The 23,183-nt window shown below is 38.3% G+C and overlaps 2 protein-coding genes across 7 annotated transcripts in view; one reads left to right on the forward strand and one right to left on the reverse strand.

Annotated features, from left to right (window-relative positions):
* The first annotated feature begins 163 nt into the window (after positions 1–163).
* Positions 164–5,498, forward strand: LOC127432939 (zinc finger BED domain-containing protein 4-like). 2 transcript variants are annotated; one of them, XM_051684474.1, is made up of 3 exons: positions 164–293; positions 399–580; positions 3,387–5,498. In XM_051684474.1, the coding sequence occupies exons 1-3, from the start codon at positions 263–265 to the stop codon at positions 5,085–5,087; spliced, it is 1,914 nt and encodes a 637-aa protein (XP_051540434.1). In that variant the 5' UTR covers positions 164–262; the 3' UTR covers positions 5,088–5,498. The 2 variants fall into 2 exon arrangements, with proteins under 2 accessions (XP_051540434.1, XP_051540435.1); XM_051684475.1 differs by having other exon boundaries at positions 174–293; positions 402–580.
* A 9,833-nt stretch (positions 5,499–15,331) lies between these two features.
* The window catches only part of kdm6bb (lysine (K)-specific demethylase 6B, b), a 45,606-nt gene continuing 37,754 nt past the window's right edge, over positions 15,332–23,183 (reverse strand). For 4 of the 5 annotated variants that reach the window (XM_051683611.1, XM_051683610.1, XM_051683612.1 and 1 more), the window contains exons 15-21: positions 21,218–21,366; positions 19,930–20,044; positions 19,472–19,659; positions 19,207–19,348; positions 18,180–18,306; positions 17,908–18,078; positions 15,332–16,976 (exon numbers count right to left, since the gene is read on the reverse strand). In XM_051683611.1, coding sequence (XP_051539571.1) covers positions 16,953–16,976; positions 17,908–18,078; positions 18,180–18,306; positions 19,207–19,348; positions 19,472–19,659; positions 19,930–20,044; positions 21,218–21,366 — 916 coding nt within the window. In that variant the 3' untranslated portion in view covers positions 15,332–16,952. The other variant, XM_051683613.1, reaches the window with a different exon arrangement.

Raw genomic sequence — 23,183 nt, forward strand, 5'->3', positions numbered from 1 at the left:
AAACATATTTTTGTTCGTTTACAAAAAACGTTGTTGACTTTGTTTGAAACAATATTTTTTCCTACAACTTTTTGATGCAATTATAATCAATAAATGGACAGCCTAAATGACTGAATGGGTTCACGTGTCATGAAAGAAACAGTAGAGGGCGCTTTTTTCTTCTGAGGTACCATTCCATCCGACAATCACTCAAAGAAGAAGAATTTATTTGTTTTTCGTAATACACGAGCGTTCGGTAGTAACGGACTACTGTGCACTTGAGATGGATTACGTAATCGGATTACAAAATTCAAGTAGGTAGATTGGGATACATTTTTTTAGACGAATAGATAGAATTATTCGATAATATAATAATCAGACAACGTAAATGATTGATTGTGTGCATGTTTTTTGTACAGCAGAGCCTCGTGTGGAGATGGAGCGGCAGCCAGCATTTGATCATTGGATGTTCAAACATCATTTCACTTTCAATGAGGCACGAGGGAGAAACATCACTGTCCAATGCAACCTCTGTCTTCCAAAAGTCAACATTTTATCCACTGCAAGGGACTCCACATCTAATCTAAAGAAGCACTTGGAGGTACGTTAGCATGTTAGCTATTGTTACATGTTTATTATATGTTAACCGACTATTTGTGTTTGGACACTGTGTTTGTAGAAATATAAAATTACTGTTATTACATGGTCAAACATAAAAATTATTGTGTTGTTTTTGTGTATTACAGAGCCACATTTGTGTCATTAACGTCCAATATGTGTATCAAAATACGCACATATACAGGCCTTTACGTTGTTTGAAAGTTCACAAATCACAATGCACTAAACAAAAAATTATTTTTTATTTATCCTGACTCTGCCATCATATATCAAAAGGCAAATGTCCATGAAAATATGTTGTAACGTAAAAAAAAAAAAAAAAAAAATGGAGTCATGGATGTTATCCAGGCTGTTACTCTTTTTCTAATGTCTTTTTGTTAGAAGGGCTGTGATTGATTGGAGAAAAGCATATGGGATGAAGGGGAGGGGTTTCAGTAAATAAATAAACTAATTGGGGGGAAAAACGGATTTTGGGATGATTCTTTTAGATTCGATTTATGAAACTTATTTGTTTAAACCATTTTTTTACTTAATCTGTAACTTTTGGGTCATTACAATATATCATTACTGACAGAGATCAGATTGTAACGTCATGAGATGTATAAATTAAATAACAACAAACACAAAAGGAAAAAGAAAAAAACCCCAGAGGTTATATAAAACCATATTTGTCTAAAAGATAGGCTAATACAAGTTATTGGCTTGAGGATTATTTTAGCTTTTCTAAGTCACCAGGATACTGGGACAGATACATTTTAAAAGCTTGCAGTTGGGCCAGTGTTTCTAAAAATATACATTTATGACAAAAATTTATAAAAATAACACAAGATTAATACCCCCCCCCCCCAAATCAATTATTATACAAAATATTACAATATACAAAACTATTTGAATCTTGTTGATACCAACTGTGTCAATCCAGTAGGTCTGCACCAAATTGCATTTAATATATATATATATATATATATATAAATATATATTTTTATCTAATAGCGGAGTAGATTGCATTTGTACTCTGCTTTAAAAATGCTTCTTGGAGCCGAATGTTTCATTTCAGTTTAAGCACAGAACATTTTTGATTGCTTGTATTTTATGCATTCATTCAGTTTTAGTGCTGTCGGTCGATTAAAATTTTTAATCACCATAAATCACAGATTTTAGTAGTTCTGAAATTTGACTCCTGTTCCTGTCAACATGCATTTATTTGCTTTTTAGGGGGAAAAATCAAAACAATATGTTACAATAATGCTTTATGAAAGTCAGCATGAAATGAAATTTCACTCTATTCTCTAAATGCATGTTATTGATCTTATTGTTAACGATTCATCTATGCATATGTTTTATTTAAAAAAAAATTAATTATTTGGACCTCGTAATCTTTAATCAAAATGTCATAACTCGATCTTCCGGTGAAATGACAGACTTCTCTGGTGACGTATGCAGGACTTCTCCAATCATTAAGTCCACTTGAACCCTGCCCCTTATAAATACCACAACCTCGCGGAGAGTTGAACGAAGTGCCAGTCGCATGTCGGTGAAGGTGACAAGGAGTATTTTCATTTGTTTTCCTTCAAAACTATCGTTCATTAACCCAAACTTCCTTGGTTACGGGTCAGCTGGCTTGAATTTACAATTCAAATGAGGAGGAATAATGGTGAATTCGCGGTTGTGTTCGAGTCATTTCACGGCTGAATGCTTCGGATGCCTCTGGAGTTTATTTAAATTTTTGAATGCAGTTATCTTGGGATGCACAGCATGAGTAAGTGTTTTTTTCCCCCTTTATTTTTAGTGTATTTTGATTCAAAACATTAAAATATGGTTATCTTTTACACACTCGTTTTTTCAACGGCTACAGCCTCTTCGTAAGCAAAGACCGCGATGTACTTGTGCATTTATGTTGTCAGTTTGATCATAAATTTGTTGAAATCGCTGCTCAATTTCACCGATAACTGGCTCTGACTCGAGCAGCATGGTGGTAGGGGTGTGTGTGTGTCCACTGCAATCTCACATTTAGATCTGCCTCCGTTCCACTATGCAATGGCCATATTTTCACAATCCATTCAACAACCAATGGATAAACTCAAATCCTTGCCCTAAATTTTTTTTCTTGTTTGATAAGCTTTTTCACTACGTCACAATATAGAAGTATGTCGCAACTTCAAATTTTTCAAACAAAGCCTTCCACAGGTTAAAGATAGAAATACACTAAAATAGCATCAATTCAAGTAACATTAAATGTTAAAAGTTTCCCAACGCTACGAGGGAGTTTGATTCATTGAAAGAACTAGTTCCCATAGGTTGATTTTTCATTGCAATGGACATTAAATCTCTTAAACTCTCATCCTCCACAATAATAACAGCTGGCAGACTTTGGCTATCCGCTTTGCTACAGAAGTTGTGAAGCCGCATTCACGATTCGCATCAGGGCAACAATGCCAGCGTCAAGCGCCGCTTTGTACTCTACATGAAAAGCATTTACAGACAATGTCTCATTCTGCATTTTGATGATAGTTCGGACTTGATGTGCTTCTGCGGTAATTATATTGTTCATTACAGATGCTGCAAAGTACTTAAGTTCTGTCACAAGTCCCATCTGGGCTTGCTTTGTACAACAAACAGCGATAAGAAGTCCTTTACAAATCAGAGCTGTCTGATTTGTAAAACTGGTAAATGCGTTAATCGCGATTAAGAAAAATGAACATGTTAAACGTTTTAAATTAATCGCATGCGTTGACCCGTTAACTTTAAAAGCTCTAGTAAATTTTCAATCCAATTCCTTTGTCTTCCAGAGAAAGCATGCTGAGCATTATAGGAAGAGCCCAAGTGGGGATGGACCAAGTGATTCAGGACATGAAGTTAAAGGACCATCAGATAAAAAACACGCTAAGATGGATCATGCCGTTTATAATTACACTACACAATCAAAATTGAACGCCCTGGTTTTTAATTTTATCGTGGAGGATGTGCAACCCATTTCAATTCTAGAGCAACCTGGGTTCAGGAAGTTGATCGAAGTGTTAAGCAGAGGCAAAAAGGTCATGAGTCGCAAGACTTTTGATTGCAGACTTGAAGCAGCGTTTGATAAAATGAAAGAGGAGCTGAAAAAGAAACTCGACTCAGTGCAGTCACTATGTACAACTGCTGATATATGGACGGTGAACAACAGAAGCTATTTCGGAATGACTTGTCATTGGCTTGAGGACAATCTTGAAAGGAGGTCTGCCGCTCTTGCCTGCACAAGAATCTATGGCAGGCACGCTTGCGAAACCGTAATAGCGAAGATTCAAGAAATTCATTCTTCCTACAACATTGAAAGCAAAATTCGGGCAACTGTCACCGATAATGCAAGTCATTTTGTGAAGGCTAAAGAGTTCTCATCTGAAGATGACTTTGAAGTAGATGAAAGTCAATTTGAGGATTTGGGCAGCATTCTTAGTGAGGGAGAAATGGGCGCAGACTTCTTTCTAAGCTATTTCTTACCACCCCACCAACGATGTGCTGCTCAAACATTGAACTTGATTGCTTCGAAGGATCTAGCAGATGCCATCTCAACTGGACCAACACATAAATTGCATGATAGTTCAATGGCAAAATGTGTAGCAATATGGCACAAGGCACGAGATTGCTCTACTGTAGTTGCTGATGCAATGGAATCCATTGCAAATGTGCAATTTACGGCTCCTTGCATGAATCAATGGAGCTCAAAATACTTTGCTGTTCACAAGTTAATGTCACTAACTGATTCACAACTCACAGAACTGACCGACTTATTGGACGTCCCAAATTTTATGCCTGAAGAAATAGCATATCTAAAAGAATATGCAGATGTTTTCAAACCAGTCGCCGTGGCTTTTGATCTTTTGCAGGGAGAAGAAAATTGTTTCATCGGCATCGTGATACCAACGTTGTTAACCCTCAAAAGGAAGCTCCAGGAGAAGATGGCAAACACACGCTTTTTCTCTGAGGTCATTGACAACACCGTCAAGGCTATTGACTCCCGCTTCAAGCAGGTTTTTGACAGTCCCGATGCCAGATTAGCCACAACCACCATGCCACAATTTAGGCTGTGGTGGTTACCGGAAAGTGAAAGAGAAGTGTTACGAGCGCAATTAGTTACTGAGGTTTCACAGTTAGTCTTTGTGCCTGAAACAGCCAACACTAATGTTGGCTCTGTTAATGAGGATGAATTCTTCTCATATGGACCTGGAAGTTCTGGCAACAGAGATGGAAACAGGGGAGCAGCCGAAGAGGTAAGGATGTACCTGGAGGGCACAAACAAAGATCTGAAATGCCTCGATGATTTTCCACGCATAAAAAAAGTCTTCATCAAATTTAATACAACGCTGACTTCAAGTATGCCAGTGGAACGGCTGTTCAGTCATGAGGGAAATATTATAACCCCAAAAAGAAATCAGCTTGCAGATGAACACTTTGAGCGTGTACTGCTTCTCCGTTACAACAGCAAAATATGCTCATTGGCTCTGGAATAATGCACGGACTGGAACATTGTCAATGTTTATTGCACACAAACTAATGGTTAGAGTTTTGTCAATCAAGGTGTAGTTAATGGAGTTGAAGGATCTGAGTAACCTTTGTATATCGAGCTGTGAGAGTTTATTTCTTTTAGTTTTTTTTTTTAGTTTCTTATCATGTACTAATTTATGTTAGTTGTATGTAGGCCTAGTCATTTTTATGTATTACGTTATATTTTATATTGTTTTTTTTTGCGATGTTTATCAATTGTAGTATAATATTATGTTGTGTTCTGTGTCGTCTTGAGGTCACAAAACCCTGTTGAGAACTTTTGTTGAACACTGAATCTGATCAGACAAGGTCAGAGTTTTGAGAAAGACACCACTACGAATATTGACTAAATTGTGTTCATTTCTTATCACTTTGTCTCCTGCCTCTTTTATCTGCCTCTTGTCTGGTTGAAGAGTTAGCTTAATTACCGAATTAACTTATTTTTGAATATCAGACAAAATCTGTTATTTTCTGACAGAATTTAAGAGATCTAGTAACAAATAACCTGGATGTATTCCAACAGAATACATGCTTTTGGGTCTGATCCATATACACAAAATTACAACCTGTTTTAGAAGTATAGCCACAAGACATAAACATTATGTGTTAACATGATTTTAGTGGGATAAAATCCGGTATTTACCAGCATTATAATAATAATAATAATTTCATTTATATAGCGCCTTTTAGCAATTAAGCACAAAGTGCTTCACAAAACATAAAATAAAAAACACAGTAAAACCGAACATATTTACATAGTAATAAAGCAGACACACGCAGTAAAACAGATTCACCTTGTTTTGTGTCAAAAGTCTAGCTACAGCATTTTGCACTGATTGTAGCCGTACTAAAGTGCGTTGACTTAACACTGAAAAAAGGGCATTACAATAATCAAGGCGAGACTAAATAAAAGCATGTATGAGCTTCTCTGTATCCTTGAAGACATGTCTCACCTTGGAAATGTTCCTTAACTAATAAAAACAAAGTTGAACTAGCTTCCTGACATGGTATTCAAAATTTAAATTAGTATCAAAATTCTCACCACCTGCTGAATATTTGAGACCTCCTGATTAAGTTCTGACTCAAATCTGATTAAAAAAAAAAAAATTATGGCCGATTATAACAACCTCTGTTTCATCAGTATTTAACTGAAGGAAATTACATGCCATCCAATTTTTTATATCTACTATACATGTTTGAAGAACATTTAAATTAGTCAGATCATTGGGATTCATCGGCAAATACAATTGCAGGTCATCTGCAATGAAAATTAATGTTGTATTTTCGAATCACAGAACCAAGCGGTAGCATACAGTATATAGTGAAAACAATACTGGCCTTAACAGGGATCCTTGCGGAACACCACAGTTCATTTTTGAAGAGGAGGACATCTCATCTCCAACAGACACTACAAATTTCTTATTTGTCAAGTAGGGAACAAACCAGACTAAAGCCACCCCAGATATTTCCACCAATCTCTTCAATGTATCAATTAAAACTGAATGATCAACTGTATTAAACGGTGCAGTTAAATCAAGCAACACTACAATGGAGCACTCTCCAGCATCCTCTGCCATCAATAAATCAAGGGCAGTTTGTGATTTTCTCTAAAGCAGACTGAAATTTCTCAAAAATATTGTTATACTTCACTACCTCCAACAGTTGTTTAGCTATTGCCTTTTCTATTACAGTATTTTAGAGTTGAAAGGTAATTTTGAGATTGGTCTATAGTTACTTGTAACCAAAGGATCTAACGAGGGCTTCTTCAGAAGCAGTTAAACTATTGCAGTCCAACTCCTCTGGGACACATTCTGACACAAGCGAGCTATTTACTATAGACAGCAAAGAAGGTCCTAAAGTTCTAATAACTTCCTTGAAGAGTCTTAAAGGAACAACATCTGTTTGGCAAATTGATGGTTTCAACTGATGTACACTTTTATCGAGGTCCTGCTCTGAAAATGGTGAGAAAGAATCCAACAAACTCTTCCTACAACTTAAGTTTTCCACACATGGTAACGGAGGAATAATTGATTCCCTTATGTTAAAGACCATATTAACAAAGATTACAACATGCTACAATCTATAGGACAACAAGCAGCACTAGACACAGGGTTGATCAAATTTGTAATTGTATTAAAAAAACCTAGTGTTATGGCAAGTAGTAGTTATTAGTGTAGAAAATATGCAGTTCTAGCAGCATTAACCATCTTATTGTACAGCACTAAGAGATACTTAATATGCTCAAAGTGAACATGAAGTTTAGTTGATTTCAAGGAATGTTCTGCCTTCTTACACTTTCTCCATAAAATGCAAATATTTTCATTTATCCAAGGGGATTTATTTACTTCTGATGTAGTTCTTGTTTTGACGGGCAACTGAGTCTAATATTGACACACACAAATAACACAAATTTAAATCTTTTAACTTATCAGTTGTGCTGGCGTCATGAGCCCAGTTATTAGAAGAAGCAGAAAAAATGGCTGAAAATTTGTATACAATTTCTGGAGTTATAGTACAAGAATGATAGGAGCAACTCGACTTTTATCTGTAATTAATACTGTCAAAATAAATGCTTTCATGTTATCGCACAAAAGTGTCCTCTATTTTCAGATTGCTCGGAACTAATCCAAAAGTAAAGACCAGGTCTAAAGTATGACCTTGATTATGCGTTGGACCAGATTTATGCTGCTCTAAATTAAAAGACTGTCTAAATTAAAAAATGTGTTTACTACAGGATCATCAGCCCTGTCTACATGAAGATTAAAATCCCCAAGAATAATCATCTTTTCATATTTTAAAATGAAATCAGAGAGCATTTTATATTATACATTTATAATATTTCTTTATTACATATAAAATGACTAGCCCTGCAATCAAAACCAAGAGTGTTTCTGAATAAACTGCCTGTTTTTCATGTTAAGAAGACACCCAAACCCAAGTTGTGAAATCTGTTAAAATTCACCAATGTGTTCACTTAATGTAATTATATGATAAAAGAAAACAAAAGTGATTTATGTCTTTAAATCAAATCTCTAAAAACCATTAATATTTTATCTAATACATTATTAAGGTGTTATTTGGATGGACAACACTCTGCCTATTATATAACGCTGCTTCTTACATCACAACCTCTGAATTCCAGCCAGGAGTGTCTAAGAAACATAAACCTTCTCGACTCAGATCTCCAGTGAGAAAGAACATTATTAAGAAGCTTATGAGAAAACTTTGAAATCTGAAAGAGATCAGCGAATCTCCCAGCAGCACAGAAAAAATCTGATGTTTTTGTTTGGCTCAGGATGTAAACAAATGAATATTAAATATTATATAAAAGTCAATAAAGGCTCAGTCTGTGCCATTGAGGACTTCTCTAAAACATTCCACAGCTCATTCCACAGTAGGATGTTACCCCCCTCAGTCACAAAGTCAAGACAAATAGACTCAAGAGCAGAGGAACAGTTCAAATTATTTATTAACAATAAATTATACCTTCAGCAGATCCAGGTGAAGTGTGGAGATCCCAGCACTGACTGCAGTAGAAGGTGATGGGTGTGTTTGTCGATGAGTGCCCACCAACTGCACAGTGAGCAGATCCATAAGGAATCCTTTGTGAAGAGTGTGTTCGTAGGCGAGTGTATACGTTGTGGCAGTCAGGAGCAGATTCATGAGGAATCCTCCATTGAAGAGATGTGGATGAAGAGAACAGTATCCGGTGTGATAGTAGAGGTCTCGATTTCGAAAGACGAAGTTGAAACGGGTGAAAAATAGTGCCCAGCGAGCCTGTCTAGAGTTAAGACGTTTAGCGCTACGATTGTACTCTAGGTTCTTATGATCAGTCCAGACCACAAAAGGTACCCCCGAACCCTCTAACCAATGACGCCACTCGCCCAAAGCCAGCTGGACAGCCAGCAATTCTTACCGACATCTTAGATCCGTTCAGCTGGTGTTAAGCAGTGCGAAAAAAGCATACGGATGCATCTTTCTGTCTGAGGAAGAGCGCTGCGACAGGACCGCTCCAACACCAACCTCCGACGCATCCACCTCCACCACAAACTGACATGCAGAGTCGGGAGTTATCAAAAATGGTGTGGTAGAAAACCACTTCTTTAATTTAGAAAACGCGGCCTCGGCCCGAGGGGACCAGCAAAAGTCAGTGCGGGTGGAGGTGAGATCTGTCAGAGGTGCGGCAAGTAGGCTGTAATTACGAATAAACCTGTGATAGAAATAAGCGAACCCCAGAAACCTCTGCAAAGCCTTGCGAGAATCTGGGGTTGGCCAATCGGAAATGGCTCTGACCTTGGCAGGGTCCATGTGCACTCCTTCAAATGAAACGATGAACTCCAGGAACGGAACCGACTGTGCATGAAAAGCGCATTTCTCCACCTTGACAGCAGCAGATTCTCTAGTAGTTGCTGAAGCACCTGCTGACATGCTGAACATGGTCCTGGATATTTTGGGAGAAGATCAGAATATTATCTAAATAGGCAAACACAAAATGGTCAACCATGTCTCTAACTACATAATTCACAAGCCCCTGGAAGACGGCTGGGGCACTGACCAATCCGGAAGGCATAACCAAATATTCTAAGTGCCCCCTATGGGTGTTAAAAGCCGTCTTCCACTTATCTCCCTCCCTAATCCTGACAAGGTGATAAGTGTTGCATAAGTACAACTTCGTAAAGACGGACGCTCCCTGCAAGAGTTCGAAGGCTGAGGACATCAACGGCAAAGGATAATGATTCTTCACCATGATGTCATTCAGCCACCGATAATCTATGCAAGGTCTAAGCGAGTCATCCTCCTTCTCCACGAAGAAGAACCCCACCCCTGCTGGCGAAGAGGAAGGGCGGATGAGACTGGCTGCCAGAGAATAATTGATATACCTGTTCATGGCCCCCCTCTTAGGAGCCAAGAGTGAATACAGCCATCTGCGAGGAGAAGTGCCAGGGAGCAATTCAATGGCACAGCCGTATGGGTGATAAGGAAGGCTCGTGGCGTGGGACTGGCTGAACACTGCCCTCAAGTCATGGTATGCCAACGGTACTCCGGATAAATCCACCGGTTCATCCTGCAACGAAATACAAGTCTGGACAGGGGACAGCAGAGTTAAGACAGTGTGACAACAGTAAGAACTCCAAGCAAGAACAGTATTGTTTGACCAGTCTATGTGTGGGTTGTGCATTACCCCAATACTATCGGTGCAGTTGGAGATTGAATCAGATAAAAGGAAAACTGCTCCATATGATTTCCAGAGACGAAGGTGACTGGCTTGGTGGAATGGGTGATGACGGTCAAGGGCGTGCCGCTGAGGGTGTGGGCTGTGACAGGTTTGTCCAACTGGACCATCGGAACTTGCTACTTGGAAGCCATGTCAAAATCCATAAAGTTCCCTTCGGCTGCAGAATCCACTGGTGTGACTGGTTGATCCGTACTGCAGCCGGGAGAAGCATGCATAATCCGGGGGTTTTGTCCAGGGGTTTTGCGCTTGCCAGTAACCCCATGCCTACTGATGAGAGGCGTCTTTTACTGGATAGGAAACAGAGAAATGACCAGGATGGGCACAATGAAAACAGAGTGCTTGAATGAGGCATCACTGCTTCTCCTTATGAGAAATCTGAGCCCTACCGACCTGCATGGGCTCTGCCTCAGACCGTGATTCCGGTGACCTGGCTGAAACTGTGGACTGGGTATGGTGGTCAGCTATGGTAGGTGGAGAATGGCAGCGGCGTAGGGCCAGACATTGGTCCACTCGGATGGCCAGATCTTCCATCTTGTCGAAGCGGGAAGGCAGGTCCAAGGGATAGATTTCGTCCAGGATGTCATCAAAAAGCCCATGCAGGAACCGGTCCAACTTGGCATGATCATTCCACTCACAAGATGCAGTAAGGGTGCGGAACTCGACAGCATAATCCGCTACCCGCAGATTTCCCTGAGACAGTCCAGATAAAACTCTCGCCAGCTCACGACCTTGAGCCGAGTGTTCAAAAACCCGGCGGAGCTCCGTGGTGAATGCTTGAAATGAAGAGCAAAAGGGATGTCTGTTGTCCCACAAGGCGGTTCCCCATCCCTTCCTGTGAGGCGCGTGATAACGCATGCCACCTGCATAGTCTCCGACGGGAAAGCAGAGGGCTGCAACATGAAGAACAAGGAACACTGTGAAAGGAAAGTGCTACCTGAGTGCTACCGCCTCACCTGAGAACAGGGCTGGAGGGTTGATGTGAGCCTCTGAGTGTTCAGAAATGTGGGGAACTGCCAGAGCCGGTGAGGGTGCTTATTGGGTGGAACCAGAATCAGGAGGCTGGCAGAGTTGTTGAACGATAGAGGTGAGCTCTGCGAGCTGCGACGCCATCATCTCCAGTGCCTGGTTAGAAGCGGAGATCTGATCCTGCTGATGTCCCAGTAAGGCAAAAGAGACCCTAGAGCAGAGAAACAGTTCAAAGGATTTATTAACAATAAATTATAACTTCAGCAGATTCAGGTGAAGTATGGAGATCCCAGCACCGACTGCAGTAGAAGGTGATGGATGTGTTTGTCGATGAGTGTGTGCCGGCCGCACAGTGAGCAGATCCGCAAGGAATCCTTTGTGAAGAGTGTGTTTGTAGGAGAGTGTATGCATTGTGGTAGTCAGGAGCAGATTCGTGAGGAATCCTCCATTGAATGTGGATGAAGAGAACAGGCGTACAGCAAACTGGAAGGCAACCACATTCCTGACATGCAGGCAGAGACGGGCAACCAAAACAGATACATGAGACAGGAACAACTAGGCAGAGAGAGCGAGGTGAGTTACTTCAACAACAATCTAGCAAAGAACATGACACAACGAAGGGCTTAAATGGACAGTGAATTAGTGGAGAGACAGGTGCTGCTAGCACGCTAATAGTGGCATGATCAGTGTTCCCATAGAAACACTGATCACGCATGCTGACAGCACCAGAGACACATGAAGGAGATATATAACAAAACAAACAGAACAGACCGATGAACTCACCGGAACCGTGACACCCTCACCTCTGCTGGGCTGCATCTACATCAGGGGGAGTTTAGGTCTGTTTAAAATCTCTCCAGACATGTCCAAGCTGTCAGAGCACTGGGGGGCTCTGTGACAATGTTGAACTGAGCTGAACTGAGGGCATGCAGATGGGCTGTGTTTTTGAATGTTTTAAAATCAGCTGGACCACAAAGCTGATAAGAGACTGATTTAAAAGAGGTGAAAACAGGATGATGACTTTTTCTTTCACTTTTCATGTTTATTTACTTATTTACAGATGGATTTTCAGGAGGGTGATGAGGATAAAAAGATAAAAGATAAAAATGGTAGTAAAAAATTCTGTTAAAATAAAATATGCTGTGGCAACAGAGGTATTTGGACTCTTAAGCCATACTTTTCAAGCAAAACATTTCACAAAAAGAAGTTTGTTAAATTTTAACCTGTTGATGCTCATTGACCCCACCCATGGGTTTGACTTTACTTTGCTTAAATTAGTTCATATTTACTATATAGTGTGCTGTTCAAAATTGTTCATAATGTTGACAAATTATACATCTTTATAATATGTCAACATTATTAACTCTTTTTTGACTAGACTATATAGTATATGTGAACTAATTTAAGCAAAGTGACATCAGGTCTGGGAGGGGGGGCATGCACATCAACAGGTTAAATGGTAAAATAGATGTTCTTATCAAAATTAAGACAAAAGTATTTGGACACATTCTGGTTGTCAAACATTAGTGGAACATGTCCATAGTTAATGTGATGAAGTATATCTGTGTGAACTTGAGAGGAACTGAGTACAAAGGATATGCATGAGTAATCGATTAACTGAGTACCTGTTGAGCTTTAAATATTCTACTCTTAAAAACACTACTCGAATATTGCAATTTTTCATTGCCTGCCATGGGCAACAATGAAACTGCTTCTCCAACATAAACCGTGCCATTACAACTCAATGCATTGGTTGTCACTGTGGATGCTATGACATTATTGTTAAAGGAATAGTTTGCCTAAAAATAAAATTCTGTAATTATTTATAGTGATTATATCACTTCAAAAGACTTGGAATGTATGTTTCTAAGAATGAGTGCAATTTGTTTTATGTCCTTTTTGAATCTAGATGTTTGTGCATAGTGCTCATTTCATAAGAAAAACATGTTCAAAGGTTAAAGGTTGAACTAAAATTTTAAATTTCAAGTAATTGATTGCTCGTTTTATTTTTTAAAAAAAATTTTATGCATTAGAGTACTCAACAATAAAATTACTCGAAATACCCATCCCTACTTTACACATCCACCAAAAATCCCATTGGGACCAGTTGTTTAATAAAATAAATGTAAAAATGGCTAAGAAAAGTGAATGGCAACTTAAGCATAATTTGCTTGCATTTAGTTTGATGTTTTGTTATGTAAGCAATGAAAATCATACATTATAAAATATGGTACAAGTGTTCAAAAGTGTCCAAATACTTTTAAGTTGAAGTTGAGGTGTGGCTGGATGGTGAAAAACAAGAGATATCCTGCCAGTCATAAAAAAGGAAAACCTGTCTTCCTGTCCTTGGAGCCAGGATTTCCGCAGTTAAGTCTGCTGAGAAAGCCGGGGTGTCACTAAAATATTACAGCTGTCCCATGACCTCTGCAGCCCTCGACTTCCACTCAGCAGCCGGACAGGAGATATAACGTCAGGGGGAAATCTCAGTGAATCTAAACTCAGCAAAAAAGAAACGTCCCTTTTTCAGGACACTGTATTTTAAAGAATTTTGTAAAAATCCAAATAATTTTACAGATCTTTATTGTAAAGGGTTTAAACAATGTTTTCCATGCTTGTTCAATGAACCATAAACAATTAATGAACATGCACCTGTGGAACAGTCGTTAAGACACTAACAGCATACAGACGGTAGGCAATTAAGGTCACAGTTATAAAAACTTAGGACACTAAAGAGACCTTTCTACTCACTCTGAAAAACACCAAAAGAAAGATGCCCAGGCATGCTGCATGGAGGCATGAGGACTGCAGATGTGGCCAAGGCAATAAATTGCAATGTCCATACTGTGAGACGCCTAAGACAGCGCTACAGGGAGACAGGAAGGACAGCTGATCATCCTCGCAGTGGCAGACCACGTGTAACAACAACTGCACAGGATCGGTACATCTGAATATCACACCTGCGGGACAGGTACAGGATGGCAACAACAACTGCCCGAGTTACACCAGGAACGCAGAATCCCTCCATCAGTGCTCAGACTGTCCGCAATAGGCTGAGAGAGGCTGGACTGAGGGCTTGTAGGCCTGTTGTAAGGCAGGTGCTTAGCAGACATCACCGGCAATAACGTCACCTATGGGCACAAACCCACCTTCGCTGTACAAGACAGGACTGGCAAAAAGTGCTCTTCACTAATGAGTCACAGTTTTGTCTCACCAGGGGTGAAGGTCGAACTCGCATTTATCGTCGAAGGAATGAGCGTTACACCGAGGCCTGTACTCTGGAGCGGGATCGATTTGGAGGGTCCGTCATGCTCTGGGGCGGTGTGTCACAGCATCATTGGACTGAGCTTGTTGTCATTGCAGGCAGTCTCAACACTGTGCGTTACAGGGAAGACATCCTCCTCCCTCATGTGGTACCCTTCCTGCAGGCTCATCCTGACATGACCCTCCAACATGACAATGCCACCAGCCATACTGCTCGTTCTGTGCGTGATTTCCTGCAAGACAGGAATGTCAGTGTTCTGCCATGGCCAGCGAAGAGCCCGGATCTCAATCCATTGAGCACGTCTGGGACCTGTTGGATCGGAGGGTGAGGGCTAGGGCCATTCCCCCCAGAAATGTCTGGGAACTTGCAAGTGCTTTGGTGGAAGAGTGGGGTAACAACTGGCAAATCTTGTGCAGTCCATGAGGAGTAGATGCACTGCAGTACTTAATGCAGCTGGTGGCCACACCAGATACTGACTGTTACTTTTGATTTTAGGGACACCCCCTTTGTTCAGGGACACATTATTCCATTTCTGTTAGTCACATGTCTGTGAAACTTGTTCAGTTTATGTCTTAGTTGTTGAATCTTTTTATGTTCATTCAAATATTTACACGTTAAGTTTGCTGAAAACAAAAGCAGTTGAAAGTGAGAGGACGTTTCTTTTTTTGCTGAGTTTATAACCTTCCTCTAATACAATTCCACACACAACCTCCAATCCAGAAATAACTTCAAAGTAAAAAGTGATGTAAATTTATCAGAAAGTTTATTTTTTATTATAGGTATCATTATATCCGTTATAACACACAAAATCACAAAATGTTTTAGACAAGTCTGGCTCAGTTCCTTAATGTTCTTTCTTTTCATTTAACTTGTTTTTTTTTTTTTTTGTACAGTAAAACAAACGAAAAATGGCAATGAACCTGAAAACAAACTCTTGAGAGGTATTGATGGAATGCAAATCTGAAAACTCCCACTGAAATTCATCATCATTGATACAAATTAGAAAGGTCATTATAATCATAACAGCTAGAATGACTGGAATCATACACGTGTCACAATACTCTGTACTTCATGTAAAGTAGAGCAAACAAATTGAATGTGTTAAATATACAGTACAAAGACATTCAGTTCATAAAAGTGTACTGACTCTTTTCTAAGCACCAACTTGTGAGATTAACTTATATTTTTGTTTTCAAGCCTACAGATCATTTTACAGACAGAGAGACCCGGGAGGAGGGGGATCAGCACCATTTTGAATCAAACATTCCCCCGTGAGCCTCACCACATCAGCACCACAAACAATCAATAAATACAAAAGAAAAAAAGACAACTAAATAAATAAAAAAAGAAAGAATGATTTGAATATATGATTTGATTAAAGGATAGAAATTGTATTGAGAAATGCTTTAAAAGCCACAAGTTTGCAGGAATGATTTTTTTTTTTTAAATGTACAAAAAGATCACTTAACACACACAAGGTTTTCCAAACAAATGCAATCAAATAAGTTTAAGATTAAACCCGTATTTTTTGGAATAACTGTTATATATACCGTACTTTATATTTTAATGCTCTGAGTTTACTTAATCAAATACCTTGAAATCACCTTTTGTCTAAATGCAAATCACAAGGCCAAAATGGTGTTAGTCTAGACTGTTAAAAAAGTTTCTTTTTCTGAAAACCTTTGACAACTTAAAAAAATAGCACCCAGTCAAATATGCAAATACCATTTACAAAGATCAGACTTGTAGTAAATATGTCATGACCAAAACAACAGAATAAAACTTAATGCCACTGCAATGGTCAACAGCTCCACGAGAAATAAATCCCCTGCTGTTTATACGTTGTATCAAAGCACCACTCACTCAGATAAACCATAGTCAGAATAACTGGACCGGTGAAATCGTCTTCCGTTTGCATAAAAAAAGTAAATTACATCAGTACCTGAATTAATGCACATGTTCGGCAAGTTGACTATTTAAAAAAAAAAAAAGGGATTCACAGCAGTTATCCATTGTGGATGAAATGACCTGATAGCAAAGTTATACATAATTAGCTCGAGTCCAATGATGTAGCACCACTTTAGTCATTCTATAATCAGAGACGTAATACGAAGGTACACGATTAAATCAGATGTCCCATCAGTAGCTGGTTGAGGGGAAGACGACTGAGCTGGAGAGACATCTGCTGATAATATTGTAAACAATGTGAAGTAAACAGCAATTTGATTGACTGTTCTATAAGTTTGCAGTAGTGGTCTTGAAGAAGAAAAAAAGAAAAAGGAGAACGAAAGGTTTGTGCCGCTGCTTTGGGGCAGGAGATTTGGGGTGGGAGATTTGGTTATGGCTGTGTAGTTTCAGACATCAAGCTCACCGAGAGCACGGAACTGGAGCCTAAGGAGAAGAACACATACAGTAAATGCAAAATGAGTGGATATAAGTGCCTCCCGTTTCATTGAGAAATTGATAATAGGACATTATATAATAAAAAAAAGAAAAACCAATTAAAAATGCAATTATCAATCACCTCGTAATTACTATACATATTTTCAATTTTATTATACACTAAAAAATATATTTTAGCCTATTTGTACGATTTACGCATTTCAATCTCATAAAATACCATCAAATTGAAATTAATTAAATGAAAAGATTTCATTTTTTAATTTTTTTTTTTAATTAAATGTTTAGTTTAATGGAATTTTTTAATGAAACTGAAATGTGTAAATCCTATTTTTTTATTCTATTTGTAATTTCTGATTATTAATCGCTAAAGCAAATAATGTATTTTCAATTTATGGGCCTATTTTTTTATTTTTCAAATAACTGATTATCAGTCTTTATTTATCCACGTTTACACAATTTATAATTGATTGTGTAGTTAATTTATACATTTCTCAAATGATTACTGAGTGCCGCAAATGAGCCTCATATACTTAAAATTTATGGGATTGTATTTTTTAATAAAAATGTAAATTATTATTTTTTGTTTGTTTTGTTAATCAGTCAAGCAGGCACAGTTATAATAGGCCAATATTTGCTATTTTTGAGATTATTGCCATTGGCCATTAACTGTGTCCGCTTTACTGAAAAACAGAAGTGTATTTTTATTTTGACTGAATATTGACTATATGGGTCTCATTTGTGGTCACTATATATATATATATATATATATATATATATATATATATATATATATATATATATATATATATATATATCGGTCTATCATTATTGTTTACGATATACAAAGTTAGGAATGGTGTTACAAGCTACTGTATGTAAAACTTTGTTTCTGTGTACTGTGTGAGTGAGAGTGTCTCACCAGGGTGAAGTTATCGTATGTGTTCATCAGCTCATCTATGCGGTACTGCTCCAGCACCACCACACCTGCTAGACAGGGGTTCCGTCCCCGAGCACAGTCCTCACAGTGAACTACATAAGTCTTTCTACTGCTGCTCTCACTGGTCACAAACAGCAGGTCAAACACCTCAACCTGTTCACACAGTCACAAACATTTAAAGATCAAGCAACGTGTCATGACAGGACATTATTTGCCATTGATGTATTTTGTAGTGATGTGTTTGTGGTTCTCACATCACACTCGTTGCAGTAGTATGCTGGCTCATCCTTCACCCTGCTTTGATAGGAGATCTTCTTCCCTACAGACACCAGCTGGTCCCTCAAAATCTGAATGTGCTTGATGGACTGGAGGAGACAATGTCTGAGAGAGGAAACAAGGAGAGGGAACTGTGAAACGGTTTGAACAAGAGTGCAGTAGGTCTCAATGCCTTAAATAATTGTGTTTTAAAGAATGTGCCTGTCAAGATTAAGAATTTAAGAACTGGCTCCCTTTTAAGTCATGAGTTGGAATTTGAATTGAATCGGACACGCTCCACAGGATGTTGGATTGAAATTTGAATTGGAATGACAAGAAGAGGAATTTAAGTCAAAGAAATTATTATTATTATTATTATTATTAAATCAATTTAGCAAGAACAAATAACTTTGCTGTGTTTCCATCTTTTAAGTCTGCTTCATGTTGTTTGGCTCCTTTTTTTGAAGATTTGAGGTAAATAAGAGCAGAGTATTCCTCCACGATGGTCCATAGAATATAATAAATTAGTTTCTTTAATATAATGAAATGTATAGAAATTAAATAAAAATGTATATAGGTGGCATTTCAAACATTGATCTTTAACATCATCTAATGTTTATGGACATACCCTATATGTTATGTGTATTTTAACATGTTTATGGGTAATTCATACTCTAAATTGAAATGTATAATTAAAAAATACTTCAGTTATTCATTTAGTACATTTCATTACATTTTAACTCTATTTCCTTAAATTCAAATTTGAATTACAATTCCACAACTTAGATGCTGCATTAATTCAAATTGAATCCAATATTGGAAATTAATTGCAATTTTAAAGGTACTCTCAATTAAATTCTCAGGGTTTCCACACCTTTTGACCATTGAATTTCCATGACTTTTCCTGGCTTGTAAACACAATTAAAACATGTTCTCATATTTTAATGTTTTTCATGACCGTGGGAACCCTGAATTCAGGACTGCACAACTAGTGCCTGTACATAAATGTCTTAAATCCACCCTCACTTAATCATCTTGAATGTGTTTGGGTCTGTGATCTTGATTGTGCGGGCCACGTTCCAGGACACATGAATCATAGGAACGATAGATTTGACTTTCTTGAACTCGTTCCACTCAAAGCGCTCAAGAGCCAGCTGGTATTGATAGGCTGGGGAAGACAATGGACACATAATGAAAACACAGATTAGTAAGTCATGCCATGTGCCAAATATATTTAAAGTTTGGCATTTGGGCAGTCTTTGGCACCCCCAACCGTCATGATCAGGCTTACCATTTAAAGGACCCACATTCCATGCAATGTTATTGCACCATCCCACGGCCTGAACCCAGTGCACTGTGCCAGCGTTGATCCACACCAGGTCTCCAGGTCTCTGAATGAAACGATACACTGGAATGTTTGAACGATAAAGGTCCTCCAGAACTGGCCACCATGCACCTGTCAGATAGTCCACACCATGCCTAACAAACAAAAAAGTGTTTCACTTCAGCAATACATTTCTAAATGATCCAGTATCAGTAACATTAAGATGAAAATCAGTAAACTTTCTAAATCTTGAGTGCTATTCCTGAATGTGGAACACAAATCTGAAGTTCCCAAAAGGCTTGAACTGACAACTAATGACATAGTCATGTCTATTATATAATTCTAACATGTTCATCCTCTTAAATTTTGTGCGAAGCCATTCAAATATCTGAAATGATAAGGAGTTCATGTGATCCAAGACTCACTTTTCACAGAAGTCACTGATGGCCTTCCAGTAGTGTTCATGGACAGCAAACCACTCACAGTCTCCAGGGCCAATGTTGATGTTCACTGAACAGAAATTATTATTTTCCTGATGTCCTAGAGAGAGGAAGCCAGACTCAGTTTTTAAAAAGCTCTATGACTACACATAACAATATTGTGTGAGTGTGGGTTAGTTTTACTATTTTTGTGGGGACCAAATTTCTGAAGAGGTCCTGAAATGACAGTTAAACTTGACAAATGTACTCCAGGAGGAAAATAAGTTCATAAACAGATTAAATCATGTATTTTTTTTTTACATCAAAAAGCACCAAAATATGTATTTCAGGGTTAGGGTAAAAAAAAAATTTAAAAAAAAGATTATGGCTAAAGGTTAAGGTTAGGGAAGTCTCCACAAAGATATGAATACACTCCAGATTAAGGATAGGGTTAAGATTTTAGATCAACTGTGACTCCAGCCAGGTCTCCTAAGCAACCAAATTGGCAAGGTTGCTAGGGAGGGTAGAGTCACATGTGGTAACCTTCTCGTGGTCGCTATAATGTGGTTCTCGCTCTCGGTGGGGGCGTGGTGAGTTGGGCGTGGATGCCACGGAGAATAGCGTGAAGCCTCCACACGCGCTATGTCTCCACGGTAACATGCTCAACAAGCCACGTGATAAGATGCGTGGATTGACGGTCTCAGACGCTGAGGCAACTGAGATTCACTACGCCACCACGAGGACCTAGAGCACACTGGGAATTGGGCATTCCAAATTGGGGTGAAAAGGGGAGAAAAAAAAAAAAGAAAAAAAGGGTTTAACTTAGGGTTAAAGGTGCACTCAGTAATTTATTTCCTCATTTAAAACGTTTTACTTCTAAAGAAATGAATAGTAATTTTGAAACATAAGTATAAAATCATGACCACTCACGTGAGATGAAGAGTTCAGTCATATCAGTAACCTTATCCAAGCTCTTTTATTCTACATGGAGCTGGAACGCCTCATGGGGGCAGCCATGTTAGAATCACATGACCATCTAAATACTATTCGCTTTATCTCAGTAACTGCCCTCTTATTGGACACTTTCACTCATGGATTAAATAAATCCTGGCTTACTCTGCATAGTGAATTTCTACAATGGCATTGGTAACTGAAAACTACTGTGTTTGAATGATGCAGCATCCAGGCCACTAGGTGTCAGTGTAAGCCATACTATGACATACTTCTAAAAATTACTGAGTGGATCTTTAAGTAATACACACACATAAATGTTTGCACACATATGTACACTGACCTGGAGTGCGGCTGCCAGGGACTTTCATGTAAAGCTGGACTGTGTTCATGCCCAGTATAGTGTGACCAACATGACTCAGCATGTTCCCGCTGGAGGACACACGCATGAACGCAGGTAACTTCAACAGCTCCTGCAGCTGTGGCTTCCACCTGTACACAAGTACCCACAGTCCTCAAACTCACACTAATGCAAGTTACAGCTGCAATACGGAAGATTTTTTTGGTTAAAAATGAACAAAATGGCATTATTGATTGAGTACATAAAAATAAAAAAAAACAATGTCCTTACCTTACCCCTATTCACTACAGTAAGCTTACCAAAATGATTTGTATTTTGAGCTGTCGGGTCAGATTTGGCACATATCGCAGGCTTATGTTGTTCATCCTTATGTCATTACATCATGTCCGTAAACACAGAAAAGAGGTACCGGCTGTCACGTATTCCAGCTGGGGAAACTACGCTGTTCAGTTTAGTCAGTCACAATCAGGACAGCATTGCTGCAGTCTGTATGGATGTTTATCTGTTAACTGTTTGGCAAAGTCCTTTACTTGCTATTATGCTTGGATACATTTTCTGGTAGGGTTGTTGAAGATCGTATTGGTTGTCATGCTTGTATGAATCGAACAATACTTGTGTGCTAACTGATCGCGATATATCTACATTGTCCGGTGAAGTTACTGTAAGATATTTACTAATATTCATGACTTCTGAGTATTTTAAAACATTGTCCTTTTATTACTGCCCTTTTAGCAGATTGTCTGTTTACAAGTCTGTTTAAAAGCCACTATAGGTACAAGTTACTATAAGGTAGCTCCCCATGAAATGTATAATCATCTCAAGTTGTTTAAAATACGGACTTCACAGCAATGTACATATTTATTTGTTTAGTGTGTAACCATCAATATATTATAACTTGCTAAAGAAATGATTAATTATACATAGTATTGTAATTTTTATACTGCATATTTCTGCATATTATTTTCCTGTTTAATAAAGTATATTTCATCATTATTAAATCCTTGTTTTATGTTTTTAGTTTACAGTGTTTTTGTGTGCAATGCATAGACATACTATAACTGTATTATGCTTTACTTGCATTATCAACTGAGGCTGTACAACAGGGGTACTCAACATTTGAAAGCCGGGGGGCTGGAAAGCAGTATCCCTTTTTCCTTGAGGGCCACATTTTTTTTTTTTAAGTTTATTTTTTTATTAAAAAATGTTTACATTTTTTTTTTTTTTTTAAATTAATGAGGCGAGCAGACTATGCTATGCTATTTAATACATCATAGACACATGTAATTAAAAATAATAAAATAAACATTATGTATAGATATACTGTGTGTATACAGTTGTGCTCAAACGTTTGCATACCCTTGCAGAAATTGTGAAATTTTGGCATTGATTTTGAAAAAAAACTGTCTTTTATTTAAGGATAGTGATCATATGAAGCCATTTATTATCACATAGTTGTTTGGCTCCTTTTTAAATCATAATGATAACAGAAATCACCCAAATGGCCCTGATCAAAAGTTTACATACTCTTGAATGTTTGGCCTTGTTACAGACACACAAGGTGACACACACAGGTTTAAATTGCAATTAGTGTCTGTGTATACATAGTCAATGAGTTTGTTAGCTCTCATGTGGATGCACAGAGCAGGCTAGATACTGAGCCATGGGGAGCAGAAAAGAACTGTCAAAAGACCTGCGTAACACGGTAATGGTACTTTATAAAGAAGGAAAAGGATATAAAAAGATATCCAAAGCCTTGAAAATGCCAGTCAGTACTGTTCAATCACTTATTAAAAAGTGGAAAATTCGGTGATCTCTCAATACCAAGCCAAGGTCAGGTAGACCAAGAAAGATTTCAGCCACAATTGCCAGAAGAATTGTTCGTGATACAAAGAAAAACCCACAGGTAACCTCAGGAGAAATACAGGCTGCTCTGGAAAAAGACAGTGTG

The sequence above is a fragment of the Myxocyprinus asiaticus genome, chromosome 42, assembly GCF_019703515.2.
Source record: "Myxocyprinus asiaticus isolate MX2 ecotype Aquarium Trade chromosome 42, UBuf_Myxa_2, whole genome shotgun sequence".
NCBI lineage: Eukaryota > Metazoa > Chordata > Actinopteri > Cypriniformes > Catostomidae > Myxocyprinus > Myxocyprinus asiaticus.